This window comes from Lethenteron reissneri, chromosome 8, assembly GCF_015708825.2.
Source record: "Lethenteron reissneri isolate LAM-NWPU_2019-01 chromosome 8, ASM1570882v1, whole genome shotgun sequence".
NCBI classification, from domain to species: domain Eukaryota; kingdom Metazoa; phylum Chordata; class Hyperoartia; order Petromyzontiformes; family Petromyzontidae; genus Lethenteron; species Lethenteron reissneri.
In genome coordinates, this window is record NC_083786.1 from 5,900,285 (window position 1) to 5,919,654 (window position 19,370).

General features: G+C 57.0%; 1 protein-coding gene across 1 annotated transcript in view; it reads right to left on the reverse strand.

Annotated features, from left to right (window-relative positions):
* Positions 1-7,261: 7,261 nt before the first annotated feature.
* Positions 7,262-19,370, reverse strand: part of LOC133361722 (latent-transforming growth factor beta-binding protein 1-like) — a 50,633-nt gene continuing 38,524 nt past the window's right edge. Inside the window, 7 exon segments of the mRNA XM_061580728.1 lie at positions 7,262-9,862; positions 10,848-11,000; positions 11,428-11,613; positions 13,136-13,306; positions 14,292-14,432; positions 18,485-18,613; positions 19,079-19,165. Coding sequence (XP_061436712.1) covers positions 9,609-9,862; positions 10,848-11,000; positions 11,428-11,613; positions 13,136-13,306; positions 14,292-14,432; positions 18,485-18,613; positions 19,079-19,165 — 1,121 coding nt within the window. The 3' untranslated portion in view covers positions 7,262-9,608.

Below are 19,370 nucleotides of genomic sequence, written 5' to 3' on the forward strand. Positions count from 1 at the left end.
TTCATTATTGTGATCATCATCAGCAGAAGCATAATCAACAACATAACCATGAGCATCAAGATCAGTAACAACATCGTCCGCATCATCAATAGCAGCATTATTTTTTAAAAATGTAATAATCAACAGCAGTCAATATTGCCATCGAAAACATCTTCAGCTGCAGAAGAATCGTCGCCATCAAAAGCCTCGCCATCAGCAACAACAGCGGCATCTTGAACAGCAGCGGTATTATCAATATCAGCAACAGCAGTGGTGGTGGTGGTGGGGGGGGGGTGTGCAGCCCCCGGCAGCTGCTCTTTTCGCCGCCACGCCCGCCCGCCTTTGTCTTCCTCTAAGCGGGGCCCGCTTCACTGCTGCTCAAAAGCATTGAAAGCAGCGGCACTAAATGCATGGCCCCGCCTCCTCCGTTGTTCAATGAGGCTTGAGGTGGGGGGGGGTGTGTGTGGGGCAGGAGCTGCCATTGAGACCCTCATCCATGCCCTTCATCGCATCCCGACTCGACCACTGCAATTCTCTCCTCTCCGGCCTCCTCACATCCCTACGCCTCCAAACTCCAGATGCCCCAAATTGTCACTGCCGGACTGAGTCCGAATACTCAGATCCCTGCCCTGGCTCCCAATGCACGTTCGTGCGCGCCCGGCCGTACGCGAGCCCTCAGCCTCCTCGGTGCGGTGGAGGTCACTCGTTCACCTCAACATCTTGGAGAAGGAGGGCTTCCGAGAGAGGCGACTGAGACCGAACTCCAGTAAATCGATTGTCCGAGGCCGCGCCACCTTGGCGTGACGCTTGACGAGTCGACCCTGAGATCTGCACCCCAGTGTTGGCCAAAAGCGGCCGCTGTGGGTTGCGCTCGCAGACACCCGGGCTGACGACCGTGGCGCGGACCGTCACGGGAGCGATAACATCTACAGCCCGGCCTTGGCTTGCTGCGCCGTCAAACATTGCACCGCTGGTTGCTCTTCCGCGATGCCGCGACACGCAGTTGTGAGTGTTCGTGCCGTGCGATCATTAGCCTGGTGACCCCGCGAGTCACAAGAGCGCTCACCCGTGCACACACACAACCCCGACGACGCGTACACTCACATTAGTTTATGAAGCAAAAACACAGCGGCAGTGTCACGAACGCCATCATCTCTCGCACCCTCTCGCTCTGCGGTCCCTGGGGGGCCCCGTCCCTCCCCCCCCGCTTGTCCCCTGCGGCAGAATGCCCCCCCCCCCCCACGAATGGCCGCGTGTGCTGAAAGACGCGGTTTGATACAGTTCCTTAAGCTCCATTAATCTCCATTCATCTCACTTTCATTTGATTTTATTTCTCTTTAGCTGCCGCTGATCTCTGCCCGCCCCCCCAGGGAGTTAATCCCAAGGGACAGGTGCCGGCGCAGGAGCCAATGTCAAACTGCGTCGAATTGTGAAGCGAGTGGCTGTGGGGGGGGGTGGACAATGGTCATGGGGGTGGACAATGGCAGTGGAGGGAGCGAAGGCGCGGGAGCTTAGAGGGCAGCAGATGGGAGACGGGCGGGTGGAGGTGGGGCGGGGGCGGGGAGGGAGGGAGGCGGGGCAACTTCTGTTACCCACGAGACGGCACGAGTCTTCACTTGAGAAGATGCGAGAAGGGTGATGGACGATGGCATGGTGGAGGTTGACGGAGGGTGGGTGATGGCGATGGAGAGGATAAAAATAACGGTGGAGGGTGGATGTCAGTGTTGGAATATGTCAAGAGGGTGGATTGAGAGTGGTGGAGAGTGGTTGATGAGCGCAGTTCACTCAATATCTTGACACTGGGAGAGACCGGGTCTCAGGATATTGAGACTCGGGGAGACTGGGTCTCAGGGTCTTGAGATTCAGGGAGACCAGGTCTCAAGGTCTTGAGATCCACAGACTCCCGGCCTCAGAGTCTTGAGACCTAGGGGAACTCGGTTTCATGAGTCTTGAGACTCGGGGGTATCTTGAGACTCGGTCTTGAGACTCAGGACCGTGAGATCTGGGGATACTGGGTGTAAGAGTCTTGAGACTCAATGTTATGAGACTCGAGGAGACCGGGTCTCGGGCTCTTGAGGCTACGGACGGTGTCTGCTGGGAACGGGCGCTCTGCCGTGGGGTGCACTCAGGGCCGAGGGCGCGAGGCAGAGTGTTTGCCAGATTAAATGTGCGTCGTACATCGTGGGGAAGTCGACGATAATTATATGGGTAGACTCGTCTCCGACAAAGGAATGTGTCATTTCCACCACTGGCTCAGGGGTGTAAACAGATCATCACCGCCTAAATGTTAATTTGAGGAAGGAAATAACTTCGAGTTATAATGGAGGGTGTACGCATGTGTGTTGAGTTTCTTGAGCACTGTTCGTCCGAAACCATGCCAATCGGAGGTGCGGGGGAAGGACAACAAACTAAACACAAACAGCAGTGCTAAAGAGATGAGTTTACAATCTAGATGTACAAGTGCACAGCTCCAGTGGCTTCCTAATATCGGAAGGAAGAGCGTTCCAGACGGCCGCAAAAGCGCATCTGAAAGCGCGCGATGCAGTGACCGGAGTGGATGAGAATGATGATGGGGGCGGTGGATGAGGATCATGGGGAGGGTTGATGAGGATGATGGAGGGAGATGATGGGTGGACGATGATGGAGATGAGATAAGGATGATGCAGGTTGGATGAGGATGGTGGGGGATGACGCGGTATGATGGAAGGTGAATGAGGATGATGATGGTGGATTTTGGGTGCGTGAGGATGCAGATGATGGAGGTCGCGTGCGCCCTCGCGCCGCGCGCACAATCGCGCATTGTGATGGGGCCACTGATGCTATTCAAAGCGCGAACACATGGGGATACCCCCCCCACCACCCCCTTCTGCCCTCCTCCCCCTCGTCAGCGCCTTCACAGGAGAAAGCGGCGCCGCGCCTTGCACCCGCATTGTGGCCATCTGCCGCTAATTGGATAATTGGATAAGTGAGTGTGAAACGATCGCCGTGAATGGAGACGCGCGGGTCCATGGCTTCACGGCCATGAATGCAGTGCGCTTCATTATCCCCTTCATTACAAGGGGGTCCGGGAGGCACCCCCTTTGTGCCCGCGAGGGGCTTTACATTCGTAATGGAGATTAAATGGCCCTTGAATGGTCCCTAGCGGCATTGTGCGCGTGAATTGATGATGTATACATTCGCTCACACACAGAGGCGCGCGCACACAAACGCACGCACAAAGCGCACGAATCCCCGATACAAATCGTTGGGGGGAAATAATAATGGTGATGCTAATACGGAGCGAGTTACCCAGGCAAGCTTCGGCGAGTCACAGAACCCCTTTTGTCAGGAAGGTCCTACGTTGGGATGTGACCAATTCCATCAATATATTATATTAGTGACCACGATCGGTCGAGAAAGAATCCGCCACGGCTACGCTGCAGGGAATGTTACTATTCAACATTCATTAATGTTTAGTGTAATATTTTCGACGTCTCATGGTTATACTGTTCTTTTTTTGCGCTGGTTTTTATTCGCGTTGTCGTTGTACTTTGTGTTGTTTTGCTTTTAAAATTTTCGTGACCCAGGTCACTCTCGCGAACGAGACTCGCTATCCTGGTCTCTTGAGCTCTCACCACCCTGGTTCAACAAATTCACTTGAATACTCGACACATCCTTCAATTACGCTGTGGCCTTAAAAAAAACATATATAATAGGCGACGTTTCGGACAATGGCCCTTCTTCACAGCACACTACTCCAACTGTGCAGTCTCTTCATGCGTTGTGAAGAAGGGGCAGTATTGAGTCGTTTGTGTGGATGTGCTTTTGCAGCACAAATGGAACATCTTCGCCGGTTAGAAACATTCAGGCTGGCCTGCCTACGATCCATCCTGAGTTTAACCCGGCTGAATTGTGAGGAGCTCATAAATCCTCGAAATATCTGGACAAAGTACCATCGGTGAGCTCCTCCAGCAGGCAAGGCTGCGTTGGCTGGGTCATGTAGCCCGCATGCCCATCCCACCGCATGCCTAAACAGCTTTTGTTCGACCGGATAGAGGAGGCTAAACGGGCGCAGCACGGACTAAAGAAGAGATGGAGTGATGTTGTACAAGAGGATGTGGAGCTGAGTGGACTTGCCGATGACCGGTACCAGCGGTGTCAAGATCGGCCTCTGTGGAGGAGTCTCGTCAAGGACGCTGCTACTGGGCATTTGGAGGCAGTCGCCCTCCGCCAACAACAGGAGGCAAAGGAGCGACGCTCACGAGCAGAGCGCCGGGCGTATAAACACAGCAAGTTGGCTCAGTAGGGGGCACAGGTGGTGCATCGGCCAGTCATCTCAGTCAATCAACCCATGGCACCTGGGTCTGTCCTGTGACCTTCCAGCGGGCGTTCGACACTTCGTGGCCTTGAAGTGCACGTAGCCTGACACAAGCGTCGTGGTGACGTCATCGCCACTTAGTGGCGATTGGCAGTTGTTGTTGTTGTGCAGCACTGCTTGTGCTCTGCAGCAGCATCACGAGGTTTTTTTTTTAAAGGTGAAACGTGAATGCGTGTTTTGGTTCGTCGTTTAGACCAGCACAGGGCATTCGATTGGTCCATCTTTTAGTGAAAACGGCCAAAATTGGACGAAGTAAACCAGATTTGAAAAAAAAATACTCCAACTCGACTCTCCTCCACACGCTCCGCTACTTCGAGGTCTCAGTTATCCTTCACTCGGTTCGGTGGGAGGGGGGGGGGCAGGAGTCGCTCGTTCACCGCTGCTTCCCCCACGCTCTGGAGCAACTCCTTTCCCCAGCCGTCCGTGCTGTCGACTCATTGTCCCCGTTCAAGTCCGTGTGGTGGCAACTCTCCGACGTCCCACGCATTTGCTCCACTTGCAAACCGACCTGAGAGCACCTCGGCGGGGGGAGGGGGCTACACAGCGCCGCCGTCAATGCCTACGCAGTGGTTTGTGGTGGCAACCTTCGCACGCCAGCGGTGCGTGTAGGCACTCTTGTTTAAAAGATGTGAGAAAACTTGATTTGGAGCTTTCGTGACTGCAGGAATTACTCTTTGGTTCTTTCAGCAAAGTCACGTAGAAAGAAAATAAATTAGGTAAAAGCATACGACGTTTCGATTGCAACACAAGCAATCGACATATGAGGAAGCTTCCGATGTGACCACGAGATGGCAGTGCAACAAGTAGGTTCGTATGCGAGGTCAAGTATTTTTTTCCCGGGTTCCTTCCATACACAACACACGTGTTGAGACTCGGCGCGTCTTTGCTTGCTGGGTAATAAGTGTCGATCTGCTGATAATTGTCCTGAACAATACACGTGCCCTTTCTGCGTAGTATGCGCGTGGCGATGCGTCGATTTATCGACCATTACGCTGTCGATACATGCATCGAATCAGTGTTAAACTCGTTGACTCCGAAAAGCCTCACTGAGTCTCGACCATTTTTTTTATTGTCGCCCGCTCCTGCGAGAGATTTTGCCGTAGGGGACGATGATTGCTTTGCGTTTACCTCTTAAGTAATGTGCCGGCCCCATAACAGAGTTACACGGCTATTCTGTGCGTACTTGAGTATGGTGGCAGCAATATGTTCAAGAGCTAAACGCCAATGTCGAAGTCTGCTGGTCACGACGAGAGGGCTTCAGCAGAGAAAGCTGGCGTAGTTTTCCTGTTCCCTCGTTGACGGAGCGCAGACTAGAGTGGTGCTACTTCCTGGTGCATAGTTAGTTTCCATTCCTTCTCTTCGCTCTTCCCCGACAAGGAACCTCCTTCCCGTGGTGCAGTACAAGGCAACGATTTGTAAACCAGAGCAAGAATTCAATCCTCGAGGCCGCTGTAGTGGAGTGCGCAACTTTGTAGGCTTTGAAACAGGCGACCTGGGTTGGAATCCTACTATTGGTAGCTTTTTGTACAATTATTTATGTTTTGCACAAATGTACAAATGAAGCGGGAACACTTAAAAAAAACACTTTTAGCAGCGTTATTCCGACGAAACAATGTTTAAATAACCGGATCATACACTCTCTTCACCAGGGCTTTGCAGCGTAGTAGCTGATTTTGTTCTCTCTGATGCAGGCAGACCCCACCAATATTTTTTGAAGGGACGCTCTCGCGTCACTAGGGGGAGCTCTATCACCACTGGGAGACGCTCTATCACCACAGGGAGACGCTCTATCACCACTGGGAGACGCTCTATCACCACTGGGAGACGCTCTATCACTACAGGGAGACGCTCTATCACCACAGGGAGACGCTCTATCACTACAGGGAGACGCTCTATCACTACAGGGAGACGCTCTATCACCACAGGGAGACGCTCTATCACCACAGGGAGATGCTCTATCACTACAGGGAGACGCTCTATCACCACAGGGAGACGCTCTATCACTACAGGGAGACGCTCTATCACTACAGGGAGGCGCTCTATTACCACAGGGAGACGCTCTATCACTACAGGGAGACGCTCTATCACCACAGAGAGACGCTCTATCACCACAGGGAGACGCTCTATCACCACTGGGAGACGCTCTATCACCACTGGGAGACGCTCTATTACCACTGGGAGACGCTCTATCACCACAGGGAGACGCTCTATCACCACAGGGAGACGCTCTATCACCACTGGGAGACGCTCTATCACCACAGGGAGACGCTCTATCACTATAGGGAGACGCTCTATCACTACAGGGAGACGCTCTATTACCACAGGGAGACGCTCTATCACTACAGGGAGACGCTCTATCACCACAGGGAGACGCTCTATCACCACAGGGAGACGCTCTATCACTACAGGGAGACGCTCTATCACTACTGGGAGACGCTCTATCACCACAAGGAGACGCTCTATCACTACTGGGAGACGCTCTATCACCACTGGGAGTCGCTCTATCACCACTGGAAGACGCTCTATTACCACCGGGGGGCGCTGTTTTATTGAAAACTGCCCCCCTCCCCCCATTCAATCCTCGTCCTACAAATCAACGACCGTAATCTGTTTTTCAACATTCACGCTATCAAGGACGGGGGCCGAGTGCCAAATCGCGGCGACCTCCGCCGCAGCACCGCTGTCGTGCCGGGAAACGGAACGAAAAGGCGATAGATTTTTTTATCAATTCAAGCGTTAAAACAATCGTAGTTTACGGGTAAAAAACGGAAGGACGGACGAAAACGAATGGCAGGGAAACGAACTGCCCCATCGGCCAACATGGGGATAACGGGGAATGCCCCTCAGGGCGGAGTGTGGATGATGGTGACGGCGGCGGTGATGCACAAGACGCTCCACACAGACCACGACAGCTTGGGGTTGTTTTACAAAACAAACTTTTATCTTTACGGAGATATTCACTGCATCGTGTAAATGAACTGTACATTTCATATTAAAAAACAACAACACCAAACCATTTATCATCACCACCACGCGAATCGCGCTTCATCCGTCAAGCGGAGACGCTCAGACTCCTCGCTCCCGGGCGCCCCGTCCACCCGAGGCATTGGGGTGCTCTTCCCGGCCGGGAGACAATCACCCCACGAATCAACAGCACCCAACAGCACCCACCACGGCCACCACGCGGCACCCCGCCGCCTCGCACCCAGCAGCAAATACGACACCACGTGGAGGTTTCGGGCAGCGGTCCTACCTCGGCCTCCACAGGGCAACCGTCCCACGGCCAAACTATTCAACCTCTGGCCCGCGCCCGGTCGGATCTCGGAAGGTAATCGCGGGTCTTGCGACTGCTCGGTGTTTGGGCGAGAGGAGGCTGCCTATGGGGTACCACCACGTGTCCAGGGCTTGGGCTGCGAGGTGGCCAGATGGCAGCACAGCCAAGGGTGGTTGCCCCCGGTGCTACGTGGCATTCATCGCCAAACATCCAAATGTAGCAGCACCCGCCTTCAGACGTTAATCTTGAGGCTCAGCGAGCCGTCTTCTGGATAAATAAGTGGGATTTGTTTTATTTTCTAATGTTCTAAGAGGGGGGGGGGGGGGCTGGGGTGATATCTCACTGAACATTTTCAGGGTCGCTGTTAGACTAGAGTCGTAGGCGCCAGTGGCTAGTGGCCACAACCAAGGTATATACTGGAAGTGGTGTGGCAATTAAAAATTAACCTGGCCACGCTCGTGCGTGGGTTTTCGTCGGTTGTGCAGCACATCTTTCAGTTTGCGCTTTTGGGGTTGGACCGCGTGTTTTTCGGCACGATGTCCGACGTTTCACTCCACGGCACAACCATAAAACAATTTCCCTTGTCGCCGAACCTGAACAGACCCGGCCGAATTCAGACCCTGGCTGGGCACGAGGCAGCGGTGCTGGGAGGGGTGCGGCGGGGGGGGGGGGGCGCGAGGTTTGAGTTTCAAGTCTGAGCTTGAGCACCATTTCTGAACGCAGCCGCAGCAGCAACCCGCTCTCACGTTCGAGTGGCTCCACGCGGTGGCTGTAGCACCAGAACCACGCATCGCTAGTTCACGCGGGCACCGCGGTCCCCACCTCTTCGCTCGCGAGTTCCCACGGGGGCCCCCGGGGTCAGGGCCGTATGCCGGGGATTTAGCGGGGAGGGAGTCGGGGTTTAGATGGGGGCGGTAGGGGGTTGGGGAAACCGGACATCTCTCTCAGAAAGCAAAACTGCGGAGGGGCGCAGGGAACAATATATAGTTTTTACTTAAAAAGTCTGATTATTCGTCTGTCGTTTTAATATGAACAATATAAACATAAAAGGGGGGTGGCGTGGGGAGGGGGCTCTGCTGCTCAGGGGCTCCGCTGCGAGTGAGACTTAAATTATGTAAACTAAGCGGCAAATAACAGCGTTATGAGATGCAGCCTATTATTATGATCCCCATTGATAATTATTATAATTTCATAATAGTGGCCAGGCTTCCGACACCGCTCATCAGCTGTGGCCCAATCGAGGTTTATACAGCAACGCCGCGGTCCACCCAGCGGTGATAGACATGGGTCACACAGTCGGTTGGCAGGTTCGCGTGCGTGTGCTGGGGCAGAGCGTGGGTAATTCCGCCTCGTTCCAGACGTCTGGTTAGCTTGGAAGGGTAGGCCAAATAGCCCTCTCGAGGGAGTGGCCTGGAGTGGACGCCCCTTCGGCCAACAGTTGCGTGAGCCAGCAATTGCTGGGTAGCGCCTTTGCCCATTCTATATCCTGCACGCACATCACACATCGCTCACTGCCCCCCCCCCCCCCCCCGCTCTCTCTGCTCCACCGTGGCTTCGCGCGTTGCATATGAGTGAGGCACCGCGGGCGGTCGGTGTGGGGCGACCCCGTGACCTCTAGTGACCTCTAGTGACACGTGTCGCAGATGACGAGGCCTACATCTGTGTTGTGAGAGATATTCCCACCCGCCCCGTCTCTTCCAGGCCCCCTACCTTTCTCCCAGATCTTCCCGTCGTCATTCTTATCCCCACATCTCCCACCCCGAGTCGCCACCACCTGCCCCACACACAAGCACCCCAAGCCCGGCCCGACTCGGCACCAAACACAGCCACCGCGGCCATGGGACCCCCTCCCCCCAGGGAGAGGAGGCCACGGGGACGGATCACGCGAGACCATATACACACTCACACGCCAGAGAGGCAGCAGTCACAACAACAATAACATTATTAGTGGTGGTGGTGGTAGCGGGAGGGGGGAGCAAGGGAAGCAGGAGGGAGCGGCTAGGGGGCCCTGCGGGCGCGGTGGGAACGCAGCTGAGCCCTGGACGGTTTGGGAGCTTTGGAGGGTTTTGGGGCCCTGGAGGGTTTTGGAGCCCTGGGAGCCCTGGGGGCCCGGTGAGGCTCGCACACGCGCCCGTCGGGGCCCAGGGCCGTGCCCTGGGGGCAGCTGCACCTGAAGGAGCCCTCCGTGTTCGTGCAGTGGCCATTGGAGCAGAGAGGGCCACCCGGGTTGGACTCCTCGCACTCGTCTACGTCTGTTGGGGTGGGTGGCGGGGGGGAGCGGGGGGGGGGCGGTGGGGGGTGGCGGTGGGGGGGTGCAGAGAGTGTGACCATGTGTACGAGAATACGAGTGCACAGATGTAGTGCACAGTTATGTGTGTACAGAAACATGTACAAGGCATGTGTCTTCAGGTGTGTAGGGAGCTGTGTACAGGCGCATATACAGGTGTGTGTGTACAGGTGCGTGGCAGAGATGTCATTGATGCGTGTACAGGTGTGTGCAGAGGTCTGTGTGTGTTTAGTAATGTAGAAGGGTGTGTATAGAGGTGAATATGCGGGTGTGTGTATAGAGGTCTGTGTATATGTGTGGGGAGCGGTAGTGTAGCGGTTAGCGCGTTGCGCTATGAACCTGGCGACCCGGGTTCGATTCCCGCTCACGGCTAACACCAGTGACGATTATCTGAACCGGTCCTGGGCCTCCCCTAGGTCGACTCAGCCTTAAATGAGTACCTGGTGCGGTGTGTAAACATCGCCACTAGGGAGACAAAGGCGGTCGGGCGTGGTGCTAGCCACCCACCCCCTCGTGTACCGTTCCGGCCTTCATAGGTGCTCGCTAACAGCACTTGCCCCTACAGTCTGTTCAGGCTCTACGGGGTCTTTGTGTGTTTGTGTATATGTGTGGGGAGCGGCAGTATCGTGGTTAGCGCACCACGCTACTAAACCAGTGACCCGAGTTTGATTCTCGCTTACTACAAATAATGATAGCGAATGTTTGAACCGACCCTGGGCCTCCCCGAGGTCAACTCAGCCCTAAATACATACCTAGTGCGATGCATAAACATCGCCACTGGGGAGACAAAGGCGGCCGGGCGTGGTGTTGGCCACCTACCCGCTCATGTGCTGTGCCGGCCTTCATGGGTGCTCGCTAACAGCACTTGCCCCAACAGTCTGCTAAAGGCTATACGGGGGATCTTTGTCTCTGTCTTTGTGTGTGTGTGGTGCGTGCGTGCATGGCCGTACCCAGGCACTGCATGCGCGAGTTGTCCAGCTGGAAGCCCGGGTCGCACTCGCACGTGAACCCCTCACGCACGCGCACGCAGCGCCCATTCTCACAGCCGCTCAGGATGCCGCATTCCTCCCCCTGCAGTCCCTCCGAACCCTCGCCGTAGTAGCCTGGGGGGTGAGGAGGGGGGGTGGGGGTGAGGAGGGGGTGGGGGTGAGGAGGGGGGGGGGGGGCAAGAAAATGAGGGAATGTGGGGGCGGGGCTCAGGAGCGAAGGGGCATGTGTCACCTTTGTGGAAGACGCCGCGTGAACTATGCAGTTGCGATGGCTTCGAAGTGGTTGGTGATGGTGGTCATGATTGTTAATATGATGATTATGATGAAAATTATATTTAAGGGGGTGATGATTATGGCGCTGAAAATTAAGATGATGGTGGTGGCAATGATGATTATGTTTATACTTTGATAATAATAATACACATGATCAGTTTGATGGAGATGATTTTGATTAGTGAGGATTGTTATTTGATGTTAATGATTTCGATGACATGATAATAATACTTATTATTATTTTCATGATGACGATGGCGAGGCTCACCGTCTCCGTCCGTGATGTAGAGGGGCAGCATCCCGGGGTGGGGCTCGGGCCCCCCTGGGTACGCGAACCCCGGCTCCAGGTAGGGGGGGCCGTGCATATCCTCCCCGTAGTGAGAGCCCTCGTGGAGGGTCCTCCCCGGGCCCCCATCACCCGCGCGGGGCAGATTACACAGCTGGGCATAGTCAGCTGCACGCACAAAGACAAAGACCCCCCGTAGAGCATCAACAGACTGTTGGGGCAAGTGCTGTTGGCGAGCGCCTATGAAGGCCGGGGCGGCACACGAGGGGCTCCGTGGCCAGCACCACGCCCGGCCGCCTTTGTCTCCCCAGTGGCGATGTTTACCACACCAGGCACTCAATCGAGGCTGAGTCGATTAGCACCGTCAGCTCCGTATGGTGAGAATGCAGCTCTACACAGTCCCTGCAGGGCAGGCCCAGGACCGGTTCAGAAAATCATCGCTTGGAATTGGCCTTGAGCGGGAATTGAGCTCGCCGAGTTCGCAGCGCGCTAACCGCTACACTACCGCTCCCCCCCACACACACACACGTACACACACGCAATCACACACGTGTACACAAAACAGACAAAGATCCCCCGTATAGCCTTAACATACTGTTGGGACAAGTTCTGTTAGCGAGCACCTATGAAGGTCAGAATGGCGCACGAGGGGTGGGTGGCCAGCACCACGCCTGGCCGCCTTTGTCTCCCTTGTGGCGATGTTTTTTACACACATCACACCAGGTACTAATTTGAAGCCGAGTCGACCTAGGGGAGGCCCAGGACCCGTTCAGATAATCGTCACTGATGTTGGCCGTGAGCGGGAATCGAACTCGGGTCGCCGGGTTCGTAGCGCAGCGCGCTAACCGTTACACCACACGTGTACACACACACAACACAACAACCGCCATTCGCCACTAAGTGGCGGTGACGTCACCATGACGCTGGTGCCAGGCCAAGTGCACCTTGAGGCCACGTGAAGTGTCGAACGCCTGCTGGCAGGAGGTCACGGGGCAGACCCAGGTGCCACGGGTCGACTGACCGAGATGACCAAGATGACTGGCTGATGCACCACCTGTGCCCCCTCCTGTACCAACTTGCTGTGCTTTAGCCACCCGGCGCTCCGCTCGTTGTTGTGAGCCCCGCTCCTCCGCCCTCCGTTGTTGTTGGAGGGCGACTGCCTCCAACTGCCCAGTAGCGTCCTTCACGAGCCTCCTCCACAGAGGCCGATCTTGACACCGCTGGTTCAAGTCATCGGCAAGTCCACTCAGCTCCACATCCTCCTGTACCACATCACTCCATCTCTTCTCTAGCCCGTGCCGTGCCCGTTTAGCCCCCTCGATCCGGCCGAACAAAAGCTGTTTAGGCATGCGGTGGCTGGGCATGCGGGCTACATAACCCAGCCAACGCAGCCTTGCACACACACACACACGTGTACACACACACACACGTGTACACACACACACACGTGTACACACACACACACACGTGTACACACACACACACGTGTACACACACACACGTGTACACACACACACGTGTAACTCTGCTATTCCCCGTGTATTCTATTTCTCCACCAGGGGGCGACGCCGCGCCGTTTGGGGAGGAGAGGAACTCGGGACAGGGGGCGGGTGACGGAATGCATCTCCGCGGTGATGGTGAGGAGGGTGCCGAGTGAGTTGAATGAGCGGGGTGAGTGCGGAGTCCTCACCGGACGTGCGCATGGGGCAGAGGGCACACTCGTGGCCCCACGCCTCCCCGTAGAGGCAGCAGCACTCCGTGTAGGTCGTCTGTTTGCCCACGATGGGGCTGCTGCACATGAAGTCGCTGCTCACGCGCTTCCAGCACAGGTCCATGTGGATGTCCATCTCCTCCGGCACATCTGACGCAGCGGCAGTAGCGACAGTAGCAGCAGCAGCACCGCTTAGCACACCACTACCAGTACGAGTTACCACCACCGTCATCATCATCAGCAGCACAAATCAGTACCAGCATCGCCACTAGCACCACTACAACCACCATCATCAGTACCAACGGTATCACCTCCACCCATCATGATCATCATAATCATCAGCAGCAGCACTACCAGCAGCAGGAATGTTAAAGTGTAACTCGGAGACACAAACTCGGCGTCTCAGTCAGGCTCCTGTCGCCATGGTGTGCCTCCGCCTTGCCGTGGACACGAACGCGCGGATCACGTGGTGTGATGTGCACAGATGGAGCATCTCGGTGGAGTACGTGAGTGCAGCACTGTGAGGGGCATTGAGAGCACAGGTGGAGCGTCTGGGTGCAGCGCCTACATGTGGCGCACACGTGGGTGGAGCACACGGGTAGAGCACATGGGTGGAGCACATGGGTGGAGCACATGGGTGGAGTATACGGGTGGAGCACAGAGGTAGAGCACATGGGTGGAGCATACGGGTGGAGCACAGAGGTAGAGCACATGGGCGGGGCACCAGGATGGAGCACACATGTGGGTGGAGCACACACGTGGGTGGAGCACACGGGTGAAACATACGAGTGGAGCACACAGGTGGAGCACACAAGTGGAGCACATGGGCGGGGCACCAGGATGGAGCACACATGTGGGTGGAGCACACGTGGGTGGAGCACACAGGTAGAGCACATGGGTGGAGCACATGGGTGGAGCACATGGGTGGAGTATACGGGTGGAGCACAGAGGTAGAGCACATGGGCGGGGCACCAGGATGGGGCACACATGTGGGTGGAGCACATGGGTGGAGCACACGTGTGTGAAGCACACGGGTGGGGCACATGGGCGGGGCACCAGGATGGAGCACACATTTGGGTGGAGCACACGTGGGTGGAGCACACGGGTGGATCACCAGGGTGGTGCACTCCCGTACCGTCCGGGGTGGAGCTGTTTCCGCAGCGGCGGCCGGTGGCGTCGAGGACTTGCGGGGGGCGACAAAAGCAGTTGTAGGAGCCTGGGGTGTTCACGCACTCCCCCCCCACGCAGCTCGAGCCGTCCATACACTCATCCACATCTGGCGAGGGGGGCAAGCAGGGGGGGGGGGGGTCAGGAGAACGCGGGGGGCGGGAGCAGGAGGAGAGACGGGGAGGAACAGAGGGAGTAGGAGGAGCGCGGTGGGGGCAGCAGGGCACGGTACGCAGGGTGGTGTATCAGTTTCCTGCAGTTAGTTCCACTAATCCCTCCCCCGCCTTGCACCCCCCCCCCCGCCCCTCTGATCCCTGAGTCCCCCCCCCCACCGCCCAACTCCCCACCCCCACCCACCCACCCCCCCACCGCCCATCCCCAGCGCCCCGCCTGGTTTTAATTCCAACAGAGTTTTGAGTTTTTATTTAAATCCGCGCCCCCCCCCCCCCTCCGGGAATGTCGCGTCTCCTCAAGAGCTGAAGCGGTTGCCAGGCAACGGGGGCGGGGGAGAGGGAGGGGCGAAACGCGAGACCTGGTCCCGGCCCGAGACTCAAAGAGTCGAGGGGTCACGAGCAGAGGTCAACCGCGGTGGGTGACGCAGTTCTGTGGCTAACGCGCGTTGTGGCTCGTGGTGTAAGTGTTGGTGGTGGCGAGTGCGTGATGGTGAATGCGCGATGGTGAGTGTTGCCGTGTCTAATACTGTGGCCAGTATAATGGTTGTGATGGTGAGGGCGCTGGTTATGCGATGGTGAGGGTGAGAGTATCAACCTGAGCAGCACCGCCCACTCAGCGCAAAGCTTTAAGGAATAGGTTCAACGCGTTAGCCCCACCGCTCACCGTCACCACGATCATCCTCACCATCACCATCTCCACACAGGAGATCTCATCCCCAGCTCCTAGCCCCAGGGTCACAGGGTCACAGAGTCACAGCCCCAGTATGGCAGTGATTAGTGCCCCGTCTTGTGATAGAATAGACGCAGCGCGGGGAGGGGAGGGGGGGGGCGGGAAGGGGGGCGGGGGGAGGGGTGGCACGTGCCTCCCCCCAATGATCCGATCGAAATTAGGGATTTAGATTATTGGGGTTTATTAGTAATAAATCTGCATTTTGCGACCCCCACTACCACTGTGTAGCATATTATCTGCCAGGGACTCTATGAAATGATAGGACATCATTGGCAATAAGTAACTGGCAAAGCAGTGATAAGTGACCCACAGAATTGTGTGCAGTTGCGTAGACAGTCCACGACTTCCCGGAAGGCATCAACACCTTCAGCGAGCGCGATACCAATCACACAACGCGGTTCGAATTCGACTCTCGATCGATGGCTGCGCCATCGCCCCACACGCGTCGAACTAAACGCAAGGGACAAGTCCTCACTTACTAACAGCTCCTCTATCATTTTTCATTGTTGGAGGGGTTGCCCCCCCCCCTACCTGAAAATCCTGGCTCCGCCATTGAGGGGAGAGGGGGGAGGGGAGCGCCGGAGGGGAGGGGGGCGTGGGAGGGGAGGGGGGGCGCGGGAGGGGGAGCGTGGGAGGGGAGGGGGGCGTGGGAGGGGAGGGGGGGCGTGGGAGGGGAGGGGGGGCGTGGGAGGGGAGGGGGGGCGCGGGAGGGGAGGGGGAGCGCGGAAGGGGAGGGGGGCGTGGGAGGGGAGGGGGGCGCGGGAGGGGAGGAGGGGAGGGGAGTGCAAGCGACGCAGACGGGAGCCATTAGTCGAGGCGACCATACGCGCTCCCCCATCAGTGGTCAAATTAAACCTCAGTAGCCGCAGGGGTTACATAAGATAGAGGGGGAGAGGAGGGCGGTGGTGCGGGATTGGGGGGGGGGATCCTGTTTAGAATGCATATTCCCGTTCATTGTTTACAGAGTTGGAGAGTGGTTGGCGGATGATAATTTCGGATTCATCCTCGATTCGTAGCCGAACTTTTCTCGTCGCGTCTCCCTCTCTGCTCTGCACGACTTCCTCACGCTTAAAAGTCCCCCTTTTCTCACGTTGCAACTGAAGCGATCCATTCAAGCGCTCGCGAGCCCTTCCAGGCGTGAAGACCGCGATTCTCGTGCTCCGAACGCGGCTGCCAGAGCGCCACCATCACGCGACGCCACATTTTACGTCCCCCTGGGTGACTTCCCATTGATTCTCGTCTCTGGACTGGTCCTGCCACTCCTCATAGGCCTACTCAGCCTGAAATGAGCAATTGCAAAGTGATTATATTGACGAGCGTTGGAGCGGGGACGCGGGTATTAGCCCACTGCGCTCGCTGAAAAAAACCCGGCAACCCGAGTTCGATTCCCTGCCACAGTGACGAATGATGCCTGAACCAGTCATGGTTCATCCCACCAAAGTCACCGACCAGCGCTGTCAAGCGTGGTGGAGTACGGTCAAGCAACCCCCATGAGTCCAGCTGGGGATTGACAAGTGAGCTGTAAATCCTGGAGACAGAGCCTCCACCGAACGCGCAAGCCTCAAACGCGGACTCTCAGCTTTCTACTCGGCCTCCACCCAGACACCTGGCGGGGGGGGGTGTTGGGATGCCCACCCCCCTCCCCCTGCTGTGAGCCAATGCTGCCCATCACGAATCGGACCCCAGCGGAGACGAGGGGGGAGGGGGTTGTGGATTTTGTGTTGGATCCAAAATTCCTGGAAATGTGGCGGCACTCAGCCAGACCCCCACCCACCCACCACCGGCCCCTCCGCTCCCGTTTCAACCTGAGCGGACGGCGTGGGTTCAGAGCCCTCCGCCCCCCTCCCTCTTCCCCTACTACCCCCCCACCCCCTCCTCCTCCTACCCCGCCCGAGTAATCACAGCCTCGTTAAGGGGCCGGGATATTTCGCGGGAGCGAAAACGCGTGCCGCGCGGGGATGGAAGCCACTCGCAACGAATTCAAACTCGCGGCCTCGGGCGCGTGAACTCGGCTCGAGGGTGCCGATTGTAGCGCCTCCAGTGGCTGCAGGGGTGACGCTGCGTCGTGAACCCACGCACTGCTTACAACGCTCACCGATCACCCGCGCCGACTCGCCACGGGTACGAGCCCTGCCGCTGAGCATAGCCAACCAGCACCTACCACGGCTACTACCCCTAGCCAGCCAGCACGTACCACGGCTACTAACCCCCACCCCTAAGCAACCAGCATCTACCACTGCCACTACCCCGAACCCTACCACAAACCCTACCCCTAACCCTACCACAAACCCTACCCCCCTTCCCCTAACCGAGCCAACCTCCTCTTGCCTGCAGACATTGGCAGTAGAGTCTTGAGAGAATGCACGTAACTTAGATACACAATTTCTTGGCATTTTGTCATCGCTATTTAAATTGCACACCTCAAAGTAATGGCCAATTTTTGTCCACGTCACACGCAATGCACACGAGACGCGAGCGATTGGCGGTGCGCTCCTCTCCGGCGAGAACGCTTTGTGGCGCTCTCACCGAACTCCCGCACGGCCCGGAGTGAGCGCACGGGCCCGGAGTGAGCGCAGGGCCCGGAGTGAGCGCACGGCCCAGAGTGAGCGCACAGCGTTGGCTCTGGACCCCGCGGGGTTACGGGCTCCATTGTCCCGCTCGTTCAGCCAGGAGGGGAGCCACACCGAGTCTCGAGACGATTTCTCAGCAGGGTCCTGCCACAGTTTGTTTGTTGTTGTTCCTGCTGCTGCTGCTGCGTGCAATCCACACCGAGCAATTTGCGGGTCATTTTCCAGCATTGGGATGTGGCTTTGGCCAATAGCTGTTTGCACTGCGCGGTATGTTTTAGCGATGGGAGGAAACCGCAGGGCCCGGAGGAAACCCATGCAAGAACAGGAGGGAGAGAACATACAAACTCCACGCACCCACTCACAAAGACCCCCCCCCCCACCCCGTATAGCCCGACTAGACTGTAGGGGTAGGGGCAAGTGCTGCTAGCGAGCACCAATGAAGGCTGGCACGGCACACGTGGGGGCGGTGTGGTCACCACCACAAAGACAAAGATCCCCTTTATAACCTTGAAGAGACGTTGGGGAAAGTGCTGTAAGTGACTACCTATGAAGGCCACACCACACCACACCAAACTCACTCACACTCTGCAGAACAGGGAGGAAGGTTCACACCAACTCCACAAACACAGAAAAAAGGCGCCCGAGTCAGGAGTCGAACCCGGACCCGTGACGGCTCGGCGTGTCTCACCGAAGCACTGCATCTTCATGGGGTCGTAGTCGAACCCCGCGCGGCAGAAGCACTGGTAGCCGGGCTCCGTGTTGATGCAGAAGCTCTGCTGGCAGATCTCGGCGCCGAACAGCTCGCACTCGTCCGCGTCTGGGTCGCGCAGCAGGGGCCCCCGCGCGCACAAAGACAACGTTCCCGCGTGCGTGTAGGCTTTCATCCACCCACACTCATCTCCCCACACATCCACTTTCACTATCGTACAAAGACAAAGATCACCCCCCCGTGCAGCTTTAACAGATTGGAGTAGCAAGTGCTGTTGGCGAGCACCTATGAAGGCCGGAACGGCACACGAGGGGGTTGGTGGCCAGAACCATGGCCTTTGTCTGCCTAGTAGAGATGTTTACACACCGCACCAGGTACTCATCTGAGGCTGAGTCGACCTAGGGGAGGCCTAGGATCGGTTCCGATAATCGTCACTGGTGTTGGCCGTGAGCGGGAATTTAACTCAGGTCGCCAGGTTCGTAGCGCTACACTACACTACCGCTCCTCATTCACTCTCAGATTCACACCCACTCACCCTCCCTCTTACACTCTCACCCTCACCATCCCTCTCACCTCTGTAGCGCCCCCTCCCCGCGCTGTACACGGAGTCCCCCGTGGGGATGTAGCCCCTCCCCTTGGGACACATCTCCCGGAACTCGGCTGCACGGGGGGAAGAGTAGAGAGGAGAGAGAGGAGAGAGAGGAAAGAGAGGAAAGAGGGGGAGAGAAAGGGGAGAGAGAGAGAGGGAGAGGAGAGAGGCGGTGAGATCCGGGCGCATCGTAAGATCAATGGTAGAACTGGGGCTAGGGTCACTTGGGCCCGGGCGCAGGGGTCATGGCTTTCGCTAAAGCCTAGGGGTCATGGT